This window comes from Empidonax traillii, unplaced genomic scaffold (assembly GCF_003031625.1).
Source record: "Empidonax traillii isolate 1590-97213 ecotype Southwest subspecies unplaced genomic scaffold, ASM303162v1 scaffold633:size372093, whole genome shotgun sequence".
NCBI lineage: Eukaryota > Metazoa > Chordata > Aves > Passeriformes > Tyrannidae > Empidonax > Empidonax traillii.
This window is the reverse complement of record NW_020955826.1, coordinates 164,091-190,102: the sequence shown is the minus strand read 5'-3', so window position 1 is coordinate 190,102 and position 26,012 is coordinate 164,091. Positions and strand designations below refer to the sequence as shown.

General features: G+C 48.9%; 1 protein-coding gene across 2 annotated transcripts; it reads right to left on the bottom strand.

Annotated features, from left to right (window-relative positions):
- Positions 1–4,681: 4,681 nt before the first annotated feature.
- ATAD3A (ATPase family AAA domain containing 3A) lies at positions 4,682–26,012 on the bottom strand. Of its 2 annotated transcripts, none has more exons than XM_027898993.1 (16): positions 25,778–26,012; positions 24,871–24,947; positions 24,279–24,380; positions 23,149–23,208; positions 22,724–22,793; positions 21,753–21,918; positions 20,722–20,791; positions 18,543–18,698; positions 18,270–18,326; positions 17,214–17,339; positions 16,819–16,943; positions 14,523–14,574; positions 13,581–13,651; positions 11,136–11,303; positions 10,746–10,854; positions 4,682–5,098 (listed from the first exon to the last, which is right to left on the bottom strand). In XM_027898993.1, the coding sequence occupies exons 1-16, from the start codon at positions 26,010–26,012 to the stop codon at positions 4,919–4,921; spliced, it is 1,824 nt and encodes a 607-aa protein (XP_027754794.1). In that variant the 3' UTR covers positions 4,682–4,918. The 2 variants fall into 2 exon arrangements, with proteins under 2 accessions (XP_027754794.1, XP_027754795.1); XM_027898994.1 differs by having other exon boundaries at positions 23,149–23,274; positions 25,778–25,883.

Here is a 26,012-nt window from a genome sequence, read left to right as displayed (position 1 = left end):
CAACAACAACAACAACAACACCCAAACCCAGCAACAACCCCAGGCAAAAAGGGTTCGGTTGGGAGCAGGTGACTTTGGCATCAGGGAGCTGACAAAACAAGGGCAGGAAGGGAGGACAGGGGGTGCAGCTGTGGCTGTGCTGGCAGCTCTGTGGGACATGGGAATGGGATCTGTGGGACACAGGAATGGGATCTGTGGGACACAGGAATGGGATCTGCAGGACAGGGGAGTGGGAAGTGCCGGCCCCGTCTCAGCACTCGCCCGCCAGATGCTTTGAGGGAGGCACTGATGGTGGGGGGGTAGGGGGGTGGGATATTTTTAGAGCAGAGACAGAGCTTAAAACTGGATGTGTCGATCCTCCAGAGCTGGGATTGGCACTGGGAATGTTCTCCCGTGTTTTTGGTGCGAGGAGTCCAGGCCTGGCTGCCTGCACATCCCATGGGTGTGTGCTGGTTGCTGCAGGGGGGAGGAGTGGAAAGCCAGGTGGAGAAAAGCAGGGGACTGAGAAATCCATTGCATCAACCAGTAGCTCCTTTTTAAAATCAAATCCTGTCCTCAGCACCAGCACTGCTGAATAAACCCCTTTTGCCCATAGAAACAAGAAGGACCTTTCCTCTCTGAGGAACAGTTTGGGAAGGTGTCTCATGTCATTCCATCCATCCATCCCTCCATCCATCCATCCATCCATCCATCCATCCATCCACTCACTGTGTCCTCTTACTGCTCAGTCAGAGACACATCCACTGGCCCATCCTGGCTGAAGGGCCTGACAGCACTTTATCCACCATCAAAGACCAGGAGGGAGCCTGGAAGGGCACTGGCAGCAGGGTGGGGTGGGTTTAGTTGCTCTCACTGCTATTTCTACCTCATTTTCTGGTTGTGCTCAGCTGGGAGAAGAGAATCCCTGATCCAGAGGGATGTTAAACACAGCCAGCTAAGGTGATTAAGGGACTGGAGCATCCTTTCTGTGAGGGAAGGCTGGGAAAGCTGCTCTGGGTGTCTGTGCTTGAGCAGGAGAATTGGACTAAAAGAATTCCAGAGGTCCCTTCCAGATCAAAGGGGAAAAAGAAAAAAAAAAGCCATGCAAGTGGTGCCGGGTGAGTTGGGGCTGAAGAGACCCAGAGCTGGTGGTTGGAGCCCATGATAGAAACATCAACAGCCTTTCCTCACCTTGGATAAAGTCTAGGGGAGCCCAGGCAGGAGAAAGCCCTGACCCAAGGTCATTCCCCAGCCTGGGAGAAAGCACATGGTGCAAAGGGAGGGGGATGTTCACCTTCCAGAGCCCCCTGCAGGAGGTGGAGGTTGGCAGGGGATGAGTGGCACAGGGAGCTCAGGGTCATTTCGGATCTCACCCCAGCAGCATTTACCATTCAGAGGGACAGTGTGGGTGATGAAGCCTCTGCTGCATTCAGGGGGCTCCGGGCTAGAAACAGCCAACAGAAATTCCCAGAGCACCCCTGGATGTGAAAGAAGTGCTTCCATTACCAGAGCATGTGGTACAAACAGACACTGGGATCAGTGGTTTTCCAGCCTGGATATTTTGGTGGGATAGATCTGGGATGGAGGGCAGGGGACAGACGGGGCAGGGACACAGGACTGCAGGTTCTACCCCAGGATGGAGTGCAGATGAGGTGTCCTCTCAGCCCAGCCCACTGGGGCGCTCAGGAGAACCTGAGCTTAGTGAAAAAAAAAAATCAAAAAAGCCAAGTCTACGACCTTTCTGCAGGGGCTGTTGGGGCAGAGGAGGAAGCAGAGGAGTGGGAAAGCGTGGCAGGTTAAGGAGGAGCTGGGCTGCCCATCTGCTGGGTCCTGCTGGGCCCCCCAGGGTCCCGCTCCGGGTCCGTGTGCGTGTTGTGCGCTCCCAGCCGTGTCCTCACGTGTTCACTGCACGAGCCTCCTCCTCCTGCAGTGCCTCCCTCCCATCTGCACTCACTGCTTGTCCAAAAGGGGTTGCCACTCCGAGTCCCCAGGAGGGGTGAGCCCAGGGTGACCAAGGCAGGGGAAGCCCTTGCAGGACAGAGCTCTCAGCTGGGGTGGATTTTGTCACTGAGAACGACGAGAACAAAGCTTGGAGTGCTGTTTTCCCCCACTGTTAATCCTTCTTTTCTGTTTTTTTTTTTTGTGCACCCAAACCAGTTTTGCATGCACCAGGCAGGGAGAGGCACAGCACACATCGAGACTGAGAGAGAGAGAAGTTATGCTCTGCCCTGAGTCTGATCACAGAATAATCTCTACTGTGGTTGAAAAGCAATAATGGCTAATTTATTTATTTTTTTTTAATTATTATTCAATATACTTGCACGGGCAGATGTCACCCAGGGGTTTGTGCTCTCCAGTGGCTGTGCTGGAGGGGTGACAACCTGTGCTGAGGGAGCAGCTGAAGGCGCAGAGAGAGCTTGGGGTGGGGGGGAGGCAATAGAAAAAGCACACTGTGATTTTCTTTGGGTCAATGAGTGAGTGTATTTCAGCCATTCCTTCCCTTTCAATAAGATGTTTGTACATAACCAGTTCAGCTCCTGGAACTAAGCCCGTCCTTTGCTGTTTGTCAGTAAAATAGTTTTTTGCATGTTTTGCATCCGAGTGGTTTTTTTTCCAACCCTTTGAACCCCCAGGGTACCCCCGGGGCAGGGGCACTGCTGAGCAGCAGCTCCCCAGCTTTGGGCAGGGGCTTGAGAGAGGAGGAGGAGAAAGTACCAAAAAGGCTGGAAAGGTGTGGGAAAACCTGTCCTGATCTCTGAAGAAGGGCTGTGTGATTTCCCCCAGGTTATGTGACATCACAGGACTCTGTCCCAGATTTTCACCTGCTTGCCTCCTGCTCACTGGGATCACAGGGAAGCTCCAAGGTCCAGAAGTGATTTTTAAAGGGAGATAAATATTTCACTGTTCAATTGTGGGTGCAAGTTACCTCCAGAGAGCAGCCTGGGCCCCTCGTGTTGCCTGCACGGGCCAGAAAGGCAGGAAAAGTGCAGGGAACTCAGTCCTCTGGCACGGAGAAGGAAAAGTGGGAACATTTCCCATTCCAGCAGTACCAAAATCTGCCACCACGACCCAGCCCTTGACCATCCTTCAGTCTGCTCTTGGCTGGAACAGAACCACACCCACAGACAGAGCAGGTCTGACCCCGGGTGGGACCCCAGTCCTTGTGCACCAAGATTGTGCTGCACGAGTCGCTCTCCAAGTCTGGGCACATCCCAGACTCCACGTGAGGGCAGAGCAGTAAATAAAACCCAGCACCCAAGACAAGGGATTATAAAAGACTCTGAGTGTTCCTTCTCCGTTCCAAACACAGACACAGGTTGGCAGAGAAAAGCTTCCTGGGGAGACTCCCCCCTCCCCGAGTGCCACAGCGTGCGATGCTTCCACAGGGGGACTTTGCTCCCACTGTATCACATCCAGAAGTAAATACTTCAAAGGATGGCAACTGGGAGGAGACAGAGGTGACCAGGCTGTAAATCTGCCTCCCAGCTGCAGTGCTGGAGCACAAGGGAGCACGTTTGAGCTGGCACAGACCAAGCTGGGGAGTGATGGATTGCCTGCTAATCCATCTGCTCTGAGATTTGCTCTCCAACACAAAATACCATTTTAATAAAGTGCTGCTGGCTCGTAACTCACTCAGTGTCATGAGAGGAGCTCACCTCAGCCTGGGGTTGCCATCCTCTGTCCCTGCAGGAACTGTTACATAGCTGGGTGCCACCTCCACGGGGACAGCAGTCACCCTGAGCTGATGGCCTGTGAGGCTGCCAGAGGTGACAGGGCCTTGCCTTTAGATCTTGGAGGAGGCAGGAGTTCCCTTTCCTGTCCCACTCCACAGGAGCAGCAGCAGTGACAGCACCAGGGTGGGCACCAGTGACCTGCCTGGTTCTGCTCCTGAGCCCACCAGCTCCTTCCAGCCAGGTGAGTCCCTCGGAGCTCAGCCACAACCACCGGTGAGAAAAGGCTGCTGTCGGTTCCTGTGTGAGGAGAACAGCTCAGCAAGGTACTCAAGGGCGCAGATTTGGGTCATGTTTGCACCGTGTAGTTACAGAAAGGGCCTCAGAGCAGAGCACAGGGTTCAAATGCAGTTCAAACTCAGGAAAAAAAAAATCAGGAGATGTTCTGACCTGTCTCTTATATGCTCACAAGCAGAATGAATGTCAGCTCATCAACACAGGCTCGTGTTTAGGACTTGACAATGGCACAGTTCTCAGTTGTTACAGAAATGCAGCAGAAGACTCGTGTTGCAAGAGCAGCTGGAGGGAGGCAGTGGGAGCAAACGAGCCTCTGTCTCCCATCTCTGGAGACTGTGCTGGACACCTTTGTGCCAGAGAGACCTCCTGAGCCCTGCCTGCTCACCTCCTGCAGAGAAAGGGCAGTTACTTGGGGAAAAAATTCCTGGGGCTGCTCTCAGACTACCTGTGTGGACTCCAAGGTAATCAGGTGAGTGACATCAAATCCACCCCTGGAACACAAAGCCTGCTCTGAGCCTGTGAAGGACAACACAAGGGGGATGCCACGTGGGCATGTGAGCAAGGAGGGGAAAAAAGGTGAGAAATACCTCTGCTGGACATAAACCCTACAAATGAAATACATGGGAGGATTTGGACAGGCACTGGGACACTCCAGAAATGTGAAATGGCTGGAAGGGATTTGGGGTTTGGGCCCCTCCAGCAGGACAGGCCACACAGACCAACACAGTCAGTGGTATTTCAGCAAGGGGGGTCCTTTAATTCAGTTGCTTCTGCCTCCTTTAGAGCACGTTGCTCTCTGGAGCAGTTTAAAACCAGGAGACCCAAGGCAGGCTGAGGCAGCACCCCCTCCCCCTTGCACCAAAGGACACACATCTCTCCCAACTGACCATCCCACCGAACCAGAAGACCCTCCCAGCTCTCTCCCGGGGCCTCGGCCCCACGGCATGCTGGTCCGAAGCCCTGCAGACTTCTCACACTGGGGTTCCTCTGGGGAAAGGCAGCAGGGGGTTCCCACCAGTCCCTTTGTTTTCTTCAGCACCTTCTGTTTTCAGCCACTCCATCTTCTGCCTGTGCTGCTGCACAGCGTCGGCCACACGGGCGTCGATCATGGCCTCGGTGAGAACGCCGTCCTCAGAGGCGTAGGCTGCTGCCTGCAGAGGGACAGGCAGGACACACAGGTCAGGGATGGCAGTTCTCTCCTGTTTTCCACGCGTGTTTTCCCCCACACCCTTCCAACGCAACCCCCAGGCTGGTTCTCAGGCAGTGGTGGCACCGGGAGCAGTCGCTGACAGGCACCTCGGCCCTCCTGCCTCTGGATTTCCCAGGAGACAGGACCTTTGCTTTCAGAAGAGACAAAGTGAACCCTGCTGAACTCATGGTCAGGCTGCAGCCACGCCTGGCCTGTTGAAATTCCCTGTCCTGCTTCAGCAGCCCTGCACGTGGGAAGCCAGTGAGGTAAAGAGCAGCAGGGGCAGGATGGGGATTGAATGAGCCCGCCCAGGAAATGTTTGAAACATCTGCACAGCAGAACCAACACCAGTGCTGGGGTGAATATGGGCAAGGTGGCACCTCTACAGTGATGTCTAACATGCATTGACCTTGCTTTCCTCATGCTCAGCTCTCCCCCTGTACCCTTTCATCCCCCCTCCTTTCATCCCACAATTCCTGTCCCTCCAGTTGTGCTTGGTAAGCACTCAGGTCCCACAGCTGCTACAAAAGGCAGCACAAATCTGATCCCAGCCCCTCGGAGAAAGGGCTGTAAACTCCTGACAGCCTTGCCAAACACCCCTCAGGGAAAGCAGGGCTGTGTGACTCCTCTCCAGCTGCAGCAAGAGGACTGTGCCCCTGGCCCACACAGCCAGGGCAGCTGGAACTGCACTGATCATCCTGCAGGTGACAACGTGCAGCCAGTCCCCTCCGAGCAAGGGGAGGATGTTTATGCTGCTAACTGCACCCATCTCCAAGGAAACAGAGCAACTCCCGAGCTGCAGATTTCTAAATCTGGTTCCTCCCCCTGCAAGAGCGAATCCATGTCCTGTTCCGTGTGCAGTTATGGAATGAGGGGGTTTGGCACCAGGCAGGTTGGGACCCCCTCCAGCTGCTCACACCCACCCTGCCTGCCCCAAAGAGCCCCAGATTTCTGCCCACATCTCCCCTCCACAGAGCTGTCACGTCCTGGACTGCCACATTCTCTCTGCAGGGTTTGCAACATCCCCGGCAGGAATATTAACCTGGGCTCTCACGACAGACTGAGGTGTGTTTGTAAGGGATTGCACACGGGCTCCACCAGCCATCAACGGTGCAAAGCATCAATTAAACCAAGAAATGAAGTTTACTGCAGAAGCACCACAGAAATAAAATCCAGTGAGACCATTTCCTGCACCCCCTGGCCAGGGGTGATGATGAGGGAAAAGACAAAGCCCAGGATAAGCTGTTGCACCAGTACCATCCCAGTACTGTAGGTTATACCTGCCTATTAGACTGGTGCTACCTCACTGCAGGAGGAATAATTAATTCAAGAAACGAGCAAAAGGTCACCCAAGTTGGTTCTCAGCCTCCTCTAACCTACTTTCCAGCCCTTTTTGGGGAACTGGTTAGCTCACAAAAGGTCTTGCTGCACAAACCACAGGGCTGGCAGGTGCTGGTTTTTCCTGCAAGAAGCATCATATCCTTTACAAAGATCCTTCCCTGTGCAAAACCCTTGCAATCCTTCCTTCAGGCAGCAGTGAGAAGTCAGGCTAATGCTTCTGCTTGAGATTAGGAGTAAACAGTGGCCACAGGGAAGGAGAAGGTCTGTAAACAGAGAATTCACTCTGCATTAAAAGCACTTGTCCTGCTTTCACCGGCAGAGCAGGAGGCATCCTCAGCACAGCCAGGCTGCCACTTCCACCCCACCGGGAGGAAAGCACAGCTTCCATAACCTGCCAAATATTTACACAACACCCCTCACAGTCTCACCTGCCTTCCCTCACCCCCCTGTCCAGTTTTTTATTTTTTTTTTTTTTTTGGCAGGACCTGCCAGTGCAGCCCCCCCCAGGCAGGAGCACTGGGTGTCTGAGAAGGGCCAAGGTGCTCTCCTGGGATGCACTGAGGTGTCTGCACAGCACAGGCAGAGGATGCTTTTCTTCCCTCCCCTCCTCCCTGCCACTGCACAGCCCATCCAGCCCACCGTGGAACCTCCTGCAAAGCTGTGCAGTTCACGCTCCGGTGATTTTCTCAATGACTTTCTATTTTTAGAAAGCCTTAGGCCCTCGCTGTCAAGAAAGCAAATGGGAGAAGCAGCTGCCCCTTCTGGGAGTAGCTTGCACACACACACAAAAATGGTACCAAGCCTCATTTATATTCATACCTCTGCCTCCTGCATGGACACATTTTAACCCATTTTCTCCTAGTGCAGCTATTCCTGGTTTACTGCTCCAATCTAATTATGAAATAAGCTGAAAACAAAGTGTTCGGTGGGGAAGTAGAGGGAGGAACAGATGACAAGTCCAGCCTAGATGACCTAATGTTTCATTTCAGCCAAGACTCCTGGTTTATTTTACCCTGGCCAGACTAATCTGTATCCTTCGAATCACATTTATAATAAAAATAGCCTGATAAAAAAAAAAAAAAAATCCCACACAAGCACTATTTTTAAAACACAAACAAGGTTCAGGGAGTAAAAAGGCATTTGTGTCAGTGGCATAAAAGGCAAGGAAATGACAAGAAGCTCACACTGGGACATAAAACTCCTGGGAATTCTCCTGATGTGCTGCCAAAACAATTTTCCAAGATTACAGCTTGGAATAGTGAAAGGTTGATTGTTTTGGGGTTTTTTTTTTTTTTTTGACATTTTACCTAAAGCACATCAAGGGGTTTTAAGTACAGGGTGCAGAGCTAGAAAGGTTGCACATTACTACAAACAGATCTGAAGGGAATTTTTCAGTGTATGAATGCACCCAGTCCATATTCCAGTCCTAAAGGGTTAGATCTGGGGGATGGAAAAGCACAAGGACAAAAGAGAATGCTCAGTCTCCTGCAGAAGAGATTAAAATGGATTTCTAGCACGCAGACTATTAGCTGTGCCAGACAGCAATATTTTTCCCAGGGCTAGTAGAGGTTACATTCTCTGCCTTTCTGCATCTTATTTTTTTTTTTCTGTTGGTAAATTCAGGACAAATCAAACGAGACTGAAACAAGAGTGAACTAGAATTTGGTGTAAATGACAGCCAATCCATCTCAAGCCCAGCTTATGGTGGAATTAAGCCCAGGAAAGCTGCAGCTATTGCTCAGTTTAACTGAGATGCTTTTGTTAAAGGCCAATATTGGCAGCAGAATCCAAAAAAATACTTTCCTGGGAACTTGACTGCAGGGCCACAGGGCAGCAGAGTGGCACTGTTGCTGCCCAGGCACTCCTGGCAAGGGCTGATAGTTGTGATGGTTCCTCCTCCAGCTGCTTCAAAACTTCACCCCTCCCCAAACCACCCCCGAGATTCGGTTCTGGCCAGGAGAAGTGATGCCAGGGAAGGCAGGAAGAGCTGATGGCATCTCCAAACTGATTTCATGGCTAAAAAACTCAAGTGTGCATTCACAAAGGTGCTGCTCACATCAGGCACAGTGGGGGGATTATTGAGTTTATCCTGGGCAGGGCCAGGGGTTGGGCTTTGATGACCCTTGTGGGTCCCTCCCAGCTCAGGATGTTCACGGATTCTGTGACCAGGTTATTTCCCACATCAGCCATCTTTGGCATGCAGCTCCTTGAATCCAAAATTCAGTTGTACAGGGAGTTTAGGAGACCAACAGCTCAAGAGTTAACAGTGGATCTGCAGCACACAGCCACCCTACAGCTGTTCCATCCAGCTGAGGGAAGCCTGACAAGCGTTTTTTTTGAGTCAGTGATGCTGGTTCCTACAGCCCCTACCTCCCTGGGATGTGCCAGAGCACTGTAGCTATGCAGTTAACTTGCCTTGCCAGGCTATTTTTAACTCTGCTCAGCTCCCTGACCCAGTTCACAGCACAGCCATGCACAGGGGTGCTCCAGCACCAGGGGAAGGGGAGCAGGAAGGCAGGAATGTAAGGCAGGAATAGCACTGCCAGGAATGCTTGTAAATGCAGCTTTAATCCTGCCCTGATAGCCCAGAGCGCTGCACCAGCTACAAAGATCCCTGCAAGTTCTCTGCTGGTGCTAACCCAAAACACCAGCACCACTCAGGAGGAGATCAGCAGGGGTTTAGAGTTTACAGCTCTGCCAGGACAGCGCTCAAAACCAGTTTTATCCCATTCTGGATGCCCTCACGAGCCATCTCCCAAGGAAATACCACCTGGCACACCCCACCTGCCTTCCTGCCCACCAGCACAGAGCCCCCCGTTCCAGCACACCAGCAACTTCGATTCTGACACAGATGAAGCTTCTTGCAGCTCCCACATCAAAGCAATCCGTGTATTTTTGCCCACCCTCTCCTGCACGGTTTTATTTTAAACCACTTTTGAGTGTTTTATGACAGCAGAGAGGAGAGAACTTCCTGCTGCAATTTGCCATGGAAGCTTGTTAATAGGCCTGGCACTATGAGGCACATTTTAAAAAGCTATCAGGGGGCAACACTGAGGAATTAGTCACCCCCACCTTCCCCTTCCTTCATGATCACTTAAAGGATAAATGATAAAAGCTGAGGTCATTGCTGGGGACTAACGACAAGCTTGCAGATAAGGGGTGATAAAAAGCAACAGGATCATTTATCACAACTTTTTATTACTGGAAATACCTGGCAGCAAAGCCTTTAGCACACATGGGGCAGATGACAGCACACAGTTTGAAATATGCTTCAGGAACAAAATTCACCCAGTAAAGTTAACCAGCTGTGTGCTACCAAAGAAGAAAATACCAGCTCTCAAATGGCTGCTTTACCTCAGCTCGTGACTGCTGAGGTTCAAATTAATTTAGATTAGAAAGGATAAATATTTTCTGTACCTTTAAAGGTACAGAAAAACAGTAGTAGGAGGAATGAAACGCACAAACTTTGTAAAACGTTGGTGAACTGCTAAACTAAATAAAAAATTTAAAAACTAAACAAAAAGCCACTTTGTTTGTTCAATCCCTGAAAGGAAGCTGACATGGGTAAGCTGCATAAGGTACAATTTGGAGCATATTCCTTAAATTGATATTTCTAGGTTAGTTCATGAAAATGCACAATCCCTAAGAAACTGGCAGCTGTGACAAAACAAGGTGAAAGGCTGATTTAAAAATAAAAAAAAAGTTTAAGCTTGTTAAGCATGTGAATAATTGTACTCCAAGTGACTGCTTTTTTTTATTTCTATATAGGGAGAAATAAATGGAAGAAATACCTATTTTTTTCAGCTCCATTTCCAGTTGGTTTTGTTTCTTAAGTTACTCCAGTTGCACTACAAATGTGTTTAGAACAAAGTAGGGAAGCAGGGGGGGGTTTAATGCCCTAATGCTGTCGATACCTGAGGCATCTCCTGAGCTGGACCACCAGTCATGGTCAGCATGATTTGCCCCAAACCATTCCAAACTCACCTGCTTTACCTAAATTCAGCGAGGGATTTTCTATCAGTGAGGGACTTGATGATCTTGCAGGTGTTTTTCAACCTGAATGGTTCTGTGATCATCAAAACTGCTCCTGTTTATGAGATGAGGAGCTGTGCTGACACTCTGACACCCACCCCAGAGCCAGGAGTGTCATGGGACCACCCTCTGGACATAACGGAGCTTTCAAAGGGAGACAAGCTCCAAGAATCCAAAATCCGACCCTCAAACCTTCCAGAAAGGGAGAAGGAGCCCAGTGTGAAAGCCCCACTCACCTGCCAAGCCACAGCAAGCTGTGAGATCTCTCTGCCAGACATGCCCTCGGTCAGCCTGGCGATCTCCGAGCACTTCTTCCCATAGTCAAACTGGGCCAACTTCAACCTCCTGGGAGACACAGGAACCAGGGTCAGTTGACATTTAGCCACATGACAGTGGAGTTCCAATGTCATTATGGCCTCCACTGCAGCATCCTCCTAAATTTTAAGGCCACAGCAAACCGTGGCAGAAAATCCTAGGATGGCATCTCATCCTGTAACAGGAAGAGGCATCTCTCCAACTCTTCACCGTGCCACTTGGTCAAAGTGACAAAATACAAAATACACAGACAAGGAGGTGAAGAAAAGCCACAGAATTCCCCAGGGAGGGAGGTGTGCAGGGACACTCACTGTTTGCCCTCTGTGGCCGGTTTCAGGACGTGCCGATCGAAATACATCCGGACGAGCCGCTCCCGCTCCTCCAGCCGGGGCAGATCAAAGTTCACCATCTCATCTATCCTGTCATTGATAGCCCAATCAAACTGCTCAGGCTGGTTGCTTGCTAAAACAAGCATAAACCTGGAATGATGAAAACAGGAGAGGAAAGACTCTCAAAAAACCATAAAAACAAAAATCAATGAACTCGTCTGAACATCGGGAGCTGCCACGGTCGGTACCAAAGACATTTCATCACCTGGGAAGATGGAGATGCCCTAGAAACAGCTTTGTAACAGCATCTCAAGGCCCACGCTAAAGTGCAGTGCTGTTTGGGCTATTCAGAACAGTCTCCTGTGTGCAGAGACATTCAGAATGAACATTATGAACCAAAGATGCTCTGTTTCACCAAGCTTTGCTCCGCTGTACAGATGTGCTGATTCCAGGTCCTGCTCTGTCCTGCTGCATTTTGAAGCTAGAAAATCCTTTTTTTTTTTTTTTGCTTTGTAATGATGCTACTTCCCTGTGCCAATACTTTAATGCTTTAATTGATGTTACCAGCTTAATAGTGTATAATAATTTGCAATGGGCTTTTAACCACAGCTATTGGAATATCGACGTTCCTCCTGTCTGTTTGAATCACGGTCTACAAGGGGCCGTGTTCCTTGCTGTCATTTCTGAGGATAACTTCGCCAACCCAAGAGCCACAGAGGCAGGAAACTGTGGCTTTTCTCCCAACTAGGACTTCCCCCAAGCTGCAGAAACACAGCCTGGATAAAGGGCTGATATTCAACCTGATCCTCAGGCACTGCTCGTTTCCATCATGACAACAATACAAATGAGCAAGACGTGTTGGCACAGTCTGATACCCCAGCAAGATGATGTTGGGAGGTTTAAGCCAGCAATTCACATTGCTTAGTTATGCTGGTGACAATTCAGTGCTCAAGTAACAGTTCTCCTCAGGGTCTCACCAAAGCAGCCACATTTACATGCCCCATTACACTTATTCAAGTGAACTCCCGTTCATGGATCCAGGACTCCTCCTTGCCCAAAGCAGCAATAAGGCTGTTGAGAAGTGAAAAGCAGTGCATGAATCACAAGGGCATGTTCAGCATCGTAGAATGGCTCATGGTTTAAAGCAGGGCTGAATTCAACATCTGCTCAACTGCTCTGAAGGGAAGGCAGAGCACCCCCAGCACCCAAACAGAGCCAGAGCTCTGCTAAAGCAATTTAACAGCAGGGGAAAGAAAGAACCCTTCCCTTGCCACCCCCTGCCAGTCACTGCCTTGCAAGCACAATATCATTTAATAACAATAAACTCAGCTTTACAGAGCAATTCTATGCATAATTTCAGAAGAGACTTGCTATCCTCCCAAAGGGAAAAATGAAGCTCTTGCAGGCTCAACACCTTGCTTTCTGACAATTTATTTCAAGACACCCCGAGGACAGAAAATGCCCTGCTTTTGTCCTTCCAGAATATTCCTTTCAATGTCATGAGGTTACTGTAACAGGTTATTTCATTCCAACACTACTAAGGGAGCAATTCATCACAAGAAACCCACTCTCCTGCATACACACAGAGACAACTTTTCTTGTTGGCTCAATTTCTTTGTACAAGTTTAACAACTAAGTAAAGTTCACACACACACACATCCACCAAAAAAATCAAATATTACTTGAAAAAGGTCGAGGAAAGGTCACCTCTCTATTATGGGTTCTGTTAAACTAAGCAGTGCTGTGCAGGAAGTTCACATCAATGTGACATGGTGAGCACGGCTGGATGGACAGTGACAGTCACAGACATCTGCCAGCTCAGCCCTGCAATCCCATGTTCAGCAAACCCGGGAAGGGAACAGCTCTGGGCTCCCTGAATTCACGAGCAGCGCTGCTCACAGATGCTCTGAGCAGCTCAGGCGAAAGGGATGGAGTCAGATTTGAACTCATCTGCCCCCAGGTTCCTGCACACACACATGCACCAGATGGAAAGAGGTCACCAAGGCACTGGAGAGGAACAGCAGCTCAAAGAAGCACCTGCTGAAGTATTTTTTTTCCAAGAGCATCCAGCCAGGATCAACTCCGAGTTCTCTTTTGTGATATTGATTTTCATGGGCCCAATATTGTTCTTGTATAAACAGCCACTTATCAAAAAAGAAAACATTAATCAAGCTGTCCAAACACCAGCCCAGTCTCAGGAAACAATTTCTCCACAGTTCTGATTTCCAAGTGCCAGGAAGGGATAAAGGAGGAGCAAGCTGCATTCAACACATAAACTGAAAAGGGGATATTTTCTGCAGATTTTTTTTAAGCCCTCAGCAGCACATATCATTCCCAACTTTCATTTGTACACCACAGACCCTTTACAGGCCTTTTCTCAATCCAGAGAAATCCCAGCTGCTGGAAGGGCTGGAACTGGATACTCACTTGTTGCTGTGCTGCCCTGTTCTGTGCAGGAATGCATTTAAAGTCGCTCTGAGATCTTCACTGATTTTCTCCTGCAAAGATGAAATCCAAAGGGAGATCAACTGCTGGGCTCTGCAGCCAGGTCACAGCTTTAAGCAGCATTATGGACAAAGGGAGTTCTGTTACTGTCAAGCACTTGAATTACAGTAGAACCCAAACAACTGTAATACCCTGGGGGAAAAAGGATCAATTTATATACCCAGGAGAAATGTTAGGAACTAAAGCTTCCAGTAGAGAGATTACATATTTATCCACACTCATCCAGTGATTTTGATTCCAAACCCAAGGCTGCAGCCACTGGCCCAGGTGGCTTTCCCTGCTGAACACCATTTTAGCTGGGAAGTCCAGTAAGATACAGGAAAATAAGCCAGAGCAAAGACTTGACTTACACACTCAAAGCAGTTTCCTAGAGAGAGCTCTTTAAATAGACCACTGGGGTTCAAGAAGCAGAACCAGACTGAATGCACAGTGTGGTGACTGACTTTGAAAACACAAATTATCTGTCCAGGGGAAGATGCTGGTGAAGCTTTGCTAACGTAGCAAAAAGCAGTTTTGTCATGAACCCCCCCCCCCAAGATAAACACCTGCTGGGAGAAAACACAAACCCTGCAGGGCACCAGCTCTGCAGTGTGAGCAACCTCCCTCTTGTTTTCAAGATATGCCTCTTTCCTTGCTGCAAAGCCCCCGTGGAGACTGTGCCACCCATCCCCTGCAGGGAGGGACCCTCAGTCGGGCTGGAGATGCTCATTCCGTTGAGCTGCGAGATGCTGATGTCTTGTCTCTGCATCAGTTAATTAGGTGAGCACTGAGGCCCCTGCCAGCCCTCATCTCTTGCCAGTGGAAGGCAGTTAATGAGACTGAACAGGGCTCTTGGCTGGTGACAGACACAGAGAGAGCTCTTACCGTGGCCCTTTTCCGCAGGAACGCGTCCGCCTCATCCACGAACAGCAGGAGGCTGCGGGAGGAAAGCACAGCGACAGGACACAGGCAAGTGAGGATAAGACAGCCCAAGGATCCTCCTGCCCCACTGCCAGGCACCCAGAGCTGTGCCCAGGTGAGCACCCAAAGGATTGCACAAAGGATTTCTTCAGGCAACACTTGCCACCGAGCTGCAGCAACGTCTCCATTGCGCTTGGCCCGGCCCAGATGTTGAGAAAGGGATGGGATTGAGACACCTCAGGCCATAAATCTGACCCCAGGCCTCTGGAGTTGTTTTTTTTTCCTGCTGTTCAGAAGAAGACTGAAGCAATTCTAGGGCCCACGACCTCAAACTCCCCCGGATTTTTAAATACCTAGGAGTTTTCACAGGCAGGGTTTGGCAATGGGCTTGTATCTGACAGTGCTGGTGTGTCACTGCCAAGCTGCAGGAGATATCTGAAGTGCAGAGAGGGCTTATTTTAGCATTGCCTCCTATTTAGAGAAATGTGTGCAGGGGTACAAGACAGGCACACAAGCACAGAAAAAACCTTGGTGACAACGGCACCTTCCTGCCATTTTTCTTCCTTGTGCCATTCTGAAAACCTCAACCCAGAGTCCTCTCCTCGACTTGCCTTGTTGTTTTGAGAGGTTTTTTCTCTTCCAAACCACACTGGCACTAAGGGTTTTTACTACCTGTGGAGCAGTGAATTAATAAAGTCCATGAATTATTCACAAAAATAAATTCACTTCTAACCCAAGGGCAGTGCTCTTCCCAAGAGACTAAGCCTGTAAAGATGTTTATCAATAACAAAACCAAGTTGCTCATAAAGCTGTCACAGCTTGTATTACCTCCTTGCCAAGCTTCAAACCCAGCTTTTTTTTTCCAGGGGATTTCAGGGCCTATTAACATCTTTTACTCAACCCCAGCTTCTCCGAAAATATTCTCAGCTACAGAGGAGTGTCTTTTATTACAACAGTTTTCAGCTAATAAAGGCAACACTTACTCACAGCTAACACTGGTGCAGATTCAGAGTAACACCTGCTTAAATCCTTCAGTGTTACTGGAGGTGAGAATATTCAGGTGGACACATGTAACCTTTGATCAGGCCACCTGAGGTGCACGAAGTTCGAGTGCACAGAAGTTTTTATCAGGGCAGAGAAACTCAGAGCCAGGCAGTGCTGGGAGAGAGTTCTTTAGTGGGAGCATCCAGCAGTCTTCACCCAGCTGAGCATCCTCACATCTCTTCCAACTTCTGCTTCTGAGCTCGCTTAAATTCTCACACCTTCCCTCCTATAGCTCCTCAGGGTAGGAGCAGCTTAAAAAAATTTAAATTCTTAGGACATTTCTGTGCCTTTTTTTGTTTAAGGGGAAATAGAAACACTTAGGTGATGAATGCAGCAAGGATTAAAACAGACACTGCAAGATAATGTCCATCTAAAGCAATCAGAGAACACATAAATCACTGGTTAGCCATATTTACAGAAGATCTGAGATCAAGACAGCACAAAACCCAAACTGACACCCACTGAAAATTCTATATTTAATTTAAACATCCTGGCTGGACAAGCAACTTCTCAGCTACCTCTGCACTGCAAAAATCCATTTGCATTAGGATGAGCAAATTAACTCCATACTCTTACAAAGTCAGGGAGTCAAGATTCAGCCTCAACATGGATATGCTTGTCTGCAGATACAAGCTTGCTTTTAAAGGTGATTGAAAAAGCACAACAGCTTGTGACTTTTACACCTAATGCCAATGCCTTTAGCATCTGCCTCCTCCTTATCCTCATTTATTTCTTATAATTCGCTGCTTCTGCTTGAGAACTCAAAAGTAAACACTATCAGTGTTTATAATCTGGGCAGCAGAAGAGGGAACATAATATTCAGAGAGTGTAAACAACTGGTTGCACCTCCATTTGTGCTAAATCTTCTAACTTCTGTCAGAACGCTCATCCCCCTGAAAGAAACGTGTCCCAGCTTACAAGTGGGCAGTATCTCCACCCCTGCCTGGTGAGATCAGCTCACAATCCAGCTATGACTGATCTGGAAAATCTGAGGTAAACAAGGAGGGTTTGAGGGAAGAGAAGAGCAAAAGCTTCCAGACTTCTAAATATTACCAAGCAGCAAGAATTCCCCCATTCCAGGAAAACTTCAGATGTCACGTTTGGTCAGTGTTACCCACCCTGTGCACTGGTATTGCTCAGTAACAGGAACTGAATTGCTGTGGTGAGGATTTTAGAGCAAGAGCCTAATCCAGGTCCCAGGGGAACAGGTACTTACCCTCTCCTACTGGTGTTGGCCCAGTCAAAGAGTTTGTGCATGGCTGTGACCCCCTCCCGCCCCATGGGGGCCACGTCCCCTCCTGTCATGATGGCATAATCCATGCCTGAGTGCACAGCTAATTTCTGGAGGGAGACAAAACCAGAGAGTTCCATTCACTGCAAGGCCCCTGAAGATGAGGGAGACAAAATGAGTTTATTCCTATCAGTGTGCTTATTGGCAGAGGGTAAGTATGCTTAGAGAAGGGGGTGCTTTAGTCACTTGGTGGCAACTTTTACTAGTGTATTGTTTATTTCTTCCATTTCTGTCCATCTCTACTGTTTCCAAAATCCAAACTAGGTGGCACGCTGCCAGAAAAACTCTTGGGGATAGGGGTTTAATGGCAGGGTTGTTACCTTGGCAAAGAGTGTCTTCCCAGTGCCAGGGGGACCGTACATGAGAATGTTCCTGTACAGGCTTTTGTTCTTCTTGGTGTTCCTGGTTGCTATGGCAATGTCTCTCACTCGAGCTTCCAACTGGGGCTGCAAGACAAGAGTTAAACTTTAGGACCAGAAAGGACCAAGAGACCTGCACCTATGCCAGCTTCCCAGATCAGTACCTGCAAGAAGGAGGCAGCATCCGACAGGCTCAAGCTTTTAAGTCTTAACTTCAGCTGCTCCTGACTCCAGACCAGGCTCATTTCCTGTCCTATGTCAGGATTTACTCCATTTTCTGTCCACTTGGCTACAGTTCTTTTGTAAGAAAAAGCAGCAGTGCAGGAAGCAGTGCAGTAACTACTACAGATAACACCTAAATATAATAGAGTAACTACTACAGGTACCACCCAAATATTCACTTCCTACTGGATGCCCTGGGAGGGATAAGTCAGAACATAAGCAACTCTTTGCAGGGCTAATTCCTTCATAAGTCATGTCTATATTTACTACTGCAATTGTGGATACTGGGAGAAAGCTATTCCTGCAGGAGCATTTTCTCTCAGCAGCTTCAAGGAGCTCTTAAATTTGCCTGATATATCCAGGAATCAAACTCAGAAGCAAATGTACAGAAGCAGAACTAATTTGCAAGTCAAGAACCATTCAAAGGTGGGCAAATGCACACAGTGCTTAAGACTTTTTGGCCTAGAAGCAGATCAAGGTTCAGTAATCCTTAGGGATCAGATGGGACAAGTGGAGTGTCAATCTCAACATGCTGACTCCAGAGAGAAACTGCAGCAGAGCAAGGACTGGGCTACGATTTCCAATTGCTTTCACAGAGGAGAAAAGGTTAACAGACTGCTTAATGCACGTCACACTGAACACAGGAGCTTATTTACGGTCTCGGTGCCCCAAGGGTGCTATGCCTCCAAAATTGCTGGAATTACAGCTTTTGAAGTGAGTTTAAGGAAACAGCCCTTCTTATTTAGATTCTAGAGCCATCCTTCACGGAGCAGGCCAGGCAAACAGAGTACTCACACTGAGAACAACTCCTTCAAGGGCATCCTGAGCCTTGCTGGTGAGACGTTTCCCAACCTAGAGGGGACAAATTCAATTACTCACATGGAGAACAGCCACAGGATTTTAGCAGCTCACCTGGACAAAAAGGTCATAAAACACCACAAAGCTCAGCCCACCTCTGCTCCCTCCAATAATGGGTTTATTCAGAGACCCCCCTGACAGCTCCCAGCTGCAAAGGCAGTTTTGCATCCTCCTGGCTGAGGGTGACACAGAAGCAAAGCTGAGCCGTACCTTGATGGGATGTTTCAAAGCTTCCAGCACAGTGATCCGGGAGGTTTCCCTCACCAGGGAAGGTTTGCCCAGACGTGCCTCAATGTATCTCCCCGCTACCGCAGTGGCATTTTTGGCAGAGTAAACCCCCACTGCCAGCAGGGTCAGACCTGCCACCTGCAAAGAAAAGGGGGAAGGATTAGGAAAAAAACACTTGGCAAGGCAATGGTGTTGTGTGGAGCAGCCTCTGTGGTGGGGAATTGAGGTTCAAGGACGACTGCTGAGCAAGAGGGGTTTATTTTTGGTGAGGTGTTTGATCCCTGTGCAGACAGTCACTGTCTCACACTCCCTGTTCACGGAACATTCACTGCACAGAGAGAGGCAGAGGAATCACAAGGAAAGGATACAGTCCTGGCTGCAGAGGTATGTACATCCTGCTCAAAATGTGTGGGGCTTTTCAGACTTAATTAACTTGAGCAATGAAGACAAACAGCCACATCAACCAGGTGCTGTCTGCCAGACCTCCCCTCACCGTGCAAGACAACGAATGCTGAATTAAAGATGCCAGGATAAACATCTGAACCGGGGCTGCCACCGAGGCAGAGGGAACAGAAAGGACCAGCCAGGGAACATCTGTTAAAGGTGACAGTCCCAACATGGCAGGGAAATAGGTACTCCAGAGTACCAAAGCCCAAACCACGTGGGAATTACCACCCCTGAATGAGTGTGTTCTGTCAGAAACCCCAGAGGATGAGACACTGCCATCGATTCGCCAGTGAAGCAGAAACACTCCAGGCTTAGGAGTCAGCTTAAAGCTGATGCTAATAATTTACATCAGGGAAAGGCCACACAGACAAAAGAGCAAACTGCAGCAATTGCTTTTAAAGTAAGCAGCCTTCTCCTGCAAGTACAGCCCAAGGTCAAAAGCCCCAAGGACACCAAGGATGGCACTGCTCAGTAAACCATGAGACACCATCTGTTCTCTCTGCTTAAATGGGTGACATCACTTCTGCTCGGGGTGGAAACGTGGAGGGTTCAGAACTGAGAGCTCTGGGATGCAAAGAATAAGGGAACCTCCACACCTGATTCATGCCCTCCCACACCACCCAGTCCTGAGCAAAGTTACAGCTCGCACCTCTACCTGGATGGATCTGATGTCAGTATTTCAGATTTTTGGACTTCCCTGACGTTCATGTTAAAAGAGACAGAGGAATGGAGCTGCAAGACTGACAGCTCTGTATCAAAACAAGAACCCAATTACCATGCCAGCTCTAAAAATCAGCCTGATTACAGTGCCTACCTGGTTGGCATGCAAAGGGCTGGATCTCTGATCAAGGAACAAAGTGAATTCCACTAAAAAGCATACCAAGCCCAAAAAAAAACTTGGAGCAGAACATCTGGGGTTCTGCTTGGATGGGAAGAGGTAGGAAAAGAGGAATACAATAAGCAGGAAGAGCTGAAAATTCCAGCCTCATTCCCAGGAACCCTGAAATAACTGTCTAGTTCTTACCTTACAGTCATTTTTCAAAGCAACAGAAAATATGAGTTCCAGCTGTGTTATCCCCTTTCCAAAAATACACTTTTCTTTTTTTTTTTTTTTAACCTAAATGTCCCAAATTCACAAGACAAGAGCGTGTCAGAAGCAAAAATGACCACAATGCAGGAAATCAGTATCTGGGTCAGGTGAATACACAGCTCAAAGCACCAAGCACTGATCTGCACAAGGCTCTGAATACAGAGGCATCCCAGGTACAGATGACAAAAGGATCCATTAAAAGCATGTCTTGTTCTCCCTCAAAGTGTCTTTTGAACCAGCCTGTGTGTATAAAATCAGAGGGTGGAGCAGGTGGTGGTGCCTGACTTAAAGCAAAATGTCCATTTTAACCAGCCACGCTACCAAAAATGTGTTTTCACTGGAGTTTTGTGGTAAGAGAAACAACTTTGTGTCCCTAGGAAGCCCTTCTGCCCCGTGAAAAGATGTTGATCTGGCTTTTAATGAATTTATCTAGGACACATAATAGATCTCTAAGTGCTCTCTAAGCTACATCAAAATTAGATATAAAGCTCTAATAAAAGCAGCAAAGCAAGTTTTAGATCATCATGGTCTCCAGTTTATAAACACACCAAAGCAAGGAGTTGGTTTAACACACATTTACAGACAGACTTCTCTGGAAGTTACTGGCAGGTATCACAATCTTACCGTGGCTGTAACTTTATCCCAGTCTGTTACAAAAGCACGGAATCCTTCCCCAAAGAGCATCCCAGCTGTCCTGTGGTGAGCAAACAGCAGGGCAAGAAGGAGAAAAAAGGGATTTCAATGACTGAATTGAAACAATTTACAGGACAACTTGATAATGATCTCCTTCAGAACCAGTCCAAAGCTAAGTGAGGGCTCACCATGGAACTGAAACATGAACAAACACAGCAAATGCATTTATAATCACCTGATGTCTACACCTGATCTGGGATTAAGTCCAAAAAAGCATTTGGCCACAAAATGGTATGTATTTATTTCTTTAACACATTATTGGTGCTGAACTGCACTAAAAGGTATTTATTTGTAAAGCTCTTTTGTTATTCCAAATCTCAAAGGACCTAAAATTGACAAATTCCATATCTAAATACCCACCCTTCTGGAGACAGATTGCTTTCTACCTTTATGGCATATGCTCAGAAAATGAAAGTACTGAGGGGTTTCTGAATATCTGAGTCTCCACATGAGAGGACAGGGTTTGAAATAACATGATAGAAAAATTGTAGAAAACTCACAAGTCTACAGATAACTTCTCTGGTTCACATTCAGGTGACAATGTAGCAAGACAAGTGAAAGAGAGGGTTCTTGTTAATACAATTCCTGCTGTTCAGAATCACAGAATATGCTGAGCTGGGAGGGACCCACAAAGGATCATCGAGTGCAGCTCCTGGCCCTGCACAGGCCCATCCCCAAGAGCCACACCATGAGCCTGAGAGGATCATCCAAAAGCTCCCTGAGCTCTGGCAGCCTTGGGGCTGTGCCCACTGCCCTGGGGAGTCTGTTCAGTGCCCACAAACCCCCTGGGGGCAGAACTTTCTCCTGAGATCCACCCTGAGTGCCCGGGGTACAACACCGACACTCCTCAGAGCTCTGAGGAATAAACGAGTTTCCCTACATGAGGGAACAAGGAACTAAAGGAACTAAAGGAACTAAAGGAACAAGGCAGGCTGTGCCCTCCTGCTCATCCCTGCCCGTACTTGAGGGACTCCAGCACGGTCTGGCGGTGCTCAGCGGCCTTGAGGCGGATCTGCTCCCGGATGATGTCCGCGTTCTCCCGCTCCGCCTTGGCGCGGGCTCTGGCCTCGGCCTCCACTCGCAGCATCTCGTTCTTGTGCCTCAGCTCCATCTCTCTCTCCACAGTAGCTTGGGAAAAGAAAAAAAACAACAAAACATCAGGAGAACAGCTCAATCTTTTAGGCTGGCTTAACCCCAGGGAGCAGAAGCCTTGTAAGGAAGAGAAGCAAAATGGAGCTGCCGGTCCCGGATGGGATTTGGGAGGCTCTGTTACTGCAGACACCCAGAATGGTGGCAGACAGGTTAAGATTAAATCTCCCTTCACATCACTGAGAAACCTAGAGCAGTCCAGGAGATGGGATGAGGGTTTCATAGCCAGCATCCTCTGTCTTTAGGGTCACAAGGAATCCTGACTGCACCGCAGGGCTGCTTGGTACCTCAGTGCTGCCCATGTCATGACATTTGTATTCGTGAGTAGGGGGATACTACAGGAGCAAAATAACCCACTACAAGATAAAACAACACACTGTTGTTACATGGATGCTACAGCACTTCCCTCAGACGCTGGGAGCACACTGATGGCAGCCAGCAGAGGACAGCACAGCAATCCACACCCGTGCTCGGAGCAAACTGGCCTTTCATTGCCACAAAGTCACACACAAACTGCCTCAACAATTTTAAGGTTTGGACCCCAGTGGAATCCCACTGGAGTTCTGCAAACCCCCAGGGCAAATGTTTGTAACTGCAGGCAGTAAAACTAATCTTGGAAGCAACTGGTAGTTCTGGTACTACTGGGATTCACCTGTTACTTGCCAGTGTGACATTAAACACGTGACATTAATGGAGCATCAACCAGTATGGACAAAGAGTCAAAGACCAGTACAAGGAACTCATATGGCCACACACTCTTACAAGCCACAGAAAAGTGATTTACCACGCCTCATGGCCTCCTGCTTCTGCACAGATTCTTCCTGCTTCCTCAGGTTCTCCTCATTAGCAAGTTGCTGCAGGCAGAGATGACAGCAGAAGATGTGTTAAAAGTGGTAAGAACTCCATCAAGTAGGCATTTGTGTAAGTTCAAGCACTACAAATGTTTACAAGAAGCTAGTGCTCCGGTTGAAGTGCATTCTCCCCATCTCCCAGATTTATTCTCCTAATCCCATGCTCCTGGCTGCTCTGCCCTAATTCCCAACCTTTGATTTGCCTGGCCAGCAATGCAGATGCCAAGCAGGTAGTGCAGATGAAAGCAACTGTGCCCAGCACCAGCCACCTGGCCAGGGCACAGCTCCAGATCATCTCTTGGGCTTGAGGGAGCTCCTACCCCATTCCCAGCTGGATCAGAGGAGGAATCCACCCTACCTGCTGTCGCATCTGCTCGTCGTAGCGCTGCCGGGCCAGCTTGTCCTGGTACTGGGCTCTCTTCAAAAAAAGAAAAACAGGACTCAGAACACAGAGATTTGGCAGTGAAGAGAGAAGAACCTGGTCCTGAGGGAAATGAGGTTTGGAATGTGCAGGGGGAAAAAAAGCAAAATAAAACCAATCCTGGGTTTGAACATGAACAGGGCAAGATGTGGCTTGCTGGTAAAAACTCCTCTGTGCTGAAGAGTGTACATAGTCTTTGTTTTAAGGTGTTACAGAAATAAAAGCACAGAACAAGTGTTTCTTGGCCCAGAAATTACTTAATTCACTGGGAAAACCAGAGTCTTCGTGCTCTAAAACACACTATTTGTACTGGTGACCACAAGCAACAGACCTGTCAAGATGTGCTGCCTGTCACATGGGCTCTGGTTTTGACAGATTTACTTGTTCCTCATTTATTTCTCAATCAACTTTCCACTGGCAAATAAACTCAAGCCATCTACACTCCACTGGAAGCGGTCTGAGGGTCCACACTCATCAGCAAGGAGAACTCTGTACAAGGGATGGAACCATTCCCCCCTATTCCAAACAGATGGATGGCGGAACAGCCTGGAATTTATCTCCTCAGCCACTGTAAAATATGGCACTCCAGGAGTAAATCAGGACTGAGCTTGCTCTGACTTCAAATGATGCCTTGTGAGCTGCAGGGGGTGAAGAGCCAACCTCCCTGAGCCAGCCCTGTCCAAAGTCCAAACCCTGACAGGATAAAAAGCAACATGTGCCAAATAAGCAGTTTTATCTCATTTCCCAAGCGAGACGATCCATCAGAATGAATCAATTCCCTCATCTCCTGTGCTCTCAAATTAAAAAGTCACCACATAGGAGCTATCAGCATAAACTTGGCAACAAGAGCTCAGGAGGACAGAGCTGCCTGGAACTACAAATCAAGCTCAACATTACCAAGCCAGGAGAGAAGATGGGCTCAGCCTGTGAACATCCTCACACCTCTGGCTGCCCCTGAGCCCCTTTCCCCTCACCTCAAAAGGGGTAATTAAAGCACTGGTGGCTTTTCCACGAAGGAAGACACAAAGAGGGTCTCCCATCACTTGGCTTCCCCCTGATTCCCTTACTGCTTGATGCTGTTTGGTTTCTTCACTGAGTGTTTTCCTCCTCTCCTCTGCTTGTACTCGGATCTGCTCGTTCTTCAGTTGCTCTATGGCAGCTTCATACTCCTGTTAAAATAATTATCACAAATGAACTTACAGAGAAGTGCTACTGACAGCTACATTCCAAGAAATATACCTGTAATCAGAGTGGTGCCCTTAAAAGACGACCAACGCCAGCAGAAAGTTAAATATCATCATAAATTATGACTGTAAGAAAACTCATCATTAACCATTTCAGGATTAAACACTATTTTGTAAAAACACACCAAACCAACCAACCCTCAAATAATCCTTGAATCCCTTTATAAAATATACATAAGTCTGTCCTCACACAGAATAGGCCAAATCAGCTTGTACTTCACCTCCCAGAATTACTTTTTTTTTTTTTTAAAGAGGCAAATAACCTCAGCAAATAATGCTGAAGCTGAACAGCAGCAGGAAAACCTCCCATCCTCTGCAGGGCAGAGATTTGAACTCCTGTCCTCCCCCAAACCTGGCAGCTGCCTCAGGTGGGCTGGGTGTCCAACACAGCAGGAGTTCCAAAGCTCCAACATACCTTGAGCTTGGTTTGCTGCTCCAGCTGCAAGGTCTGCTCCTGCATCTGGGCAAGGCTGAGGGCATCTTTGGCATGGCCTGCAAGGGGCAGCAGGGAGAGAAAGGTCTTTTCTCAGGGAAGATGATGCTCAGAGCACTCAATCCACTTTGGCTCCCTGGAGCACAGCTCTGCAGCTGCACACTCAGCCCTCCCTGGCAAAAATGGATGTGTTCCCACACAGCAAAGAAGTTCTACCACATATTCAGGTGGAACTTCCCGGGCATGAGTTGCTGCCCGTTCCTCTGGTCCCATTTCTGGGCACCCCCTGACGTCGGGCTTCGGAGATGTAAGTGGAATGTACCCTAAAAACTCTATCTAGGTGATTTAAATCACCCAGTGACTTAAAGGGACTAATCAAGCAGAACAAAGACACCATGAGGAGGGGAACTGAGGCAGCCAGCCTAGCAAATACAGCCGAGCTGCTGTGTAACCAAGTGAACTGCCCTGAACAAGGTCACAAGGCAGAACTACAGGGTGTTCAGGCAGAGGAGAGCACCAAAACCCCTCGGAGAAGCCCCTTATGAGGTCTCTGAGGGGATATGTATATATGTTACCAGGATATGCGCGTGTGCTCACAGGTGTTGGGAGAGACCATGAATACGCAACGGGAATGCGGGGAAAATGAATAATCACTTAATAGCTGCAGTGGAGATACCCCGGTCTGCACTTCGGCGAAACGATGACCGACTAAAGAATGCCTTTGACTTCTAAAACTCACAAAGGGGTCTCGGGGGTTTCTTTCAAGCCACACCCCGAGCAGAGCCCGGAGCATCGCCGAGGCCCCTCCCCTCCCCATTTTAGCCCCCCCCCCCCGCCCCGCTGAGGTACCGATGTCCCCCAGCCCCACCGCGCCCTCCCCCTCACGCACGGGACGCGTCCAGCTCCCGCGCCGCCTTGGCCGCCCGCTCCAGGCCCGTGGGGTCGAAGTTGCTCCATTTGTCCTTGGGAGCCTGGCGGTCCCCGGCGCCTCCGGCAGCCGCACCGCCGGGGGCCGGGGGCAGGGAGAGGCCGCTCCCCCCCACCCCGGGGCCCGCACCGGTCCCTCCATCCCCGCCGCCTCCTCCCGGGGCGGCCCCGCGGCTGAGCCCGAACAGCCACGACAT

Bases quoted from the DNA above. Each gene is read 5' to 3' on its own strand.
- ATAD3A (XM_027898993.1), bottom strand. From the start codon at position 26,012: ATGTCGTGGCTGTTCGGGCTCAGCCGCGGGGCCGCCCCGGGAGGAGGC. The intron at 24,948-25,777 runs GTGCGTGAGGGG...TGCCCCTTGCAG, and splicing joins GCGGGAGCTGGACGCGTCCC to GCCATGCCAAAGATGCCCTC. The intron at 11,304-13,580 runs GTGAGTATCCAG...TCATCATTCCAG, and splicing joins ACAGGGCAGCACAGCAACAA to GTTTATGCTTGTTTTAGCAA.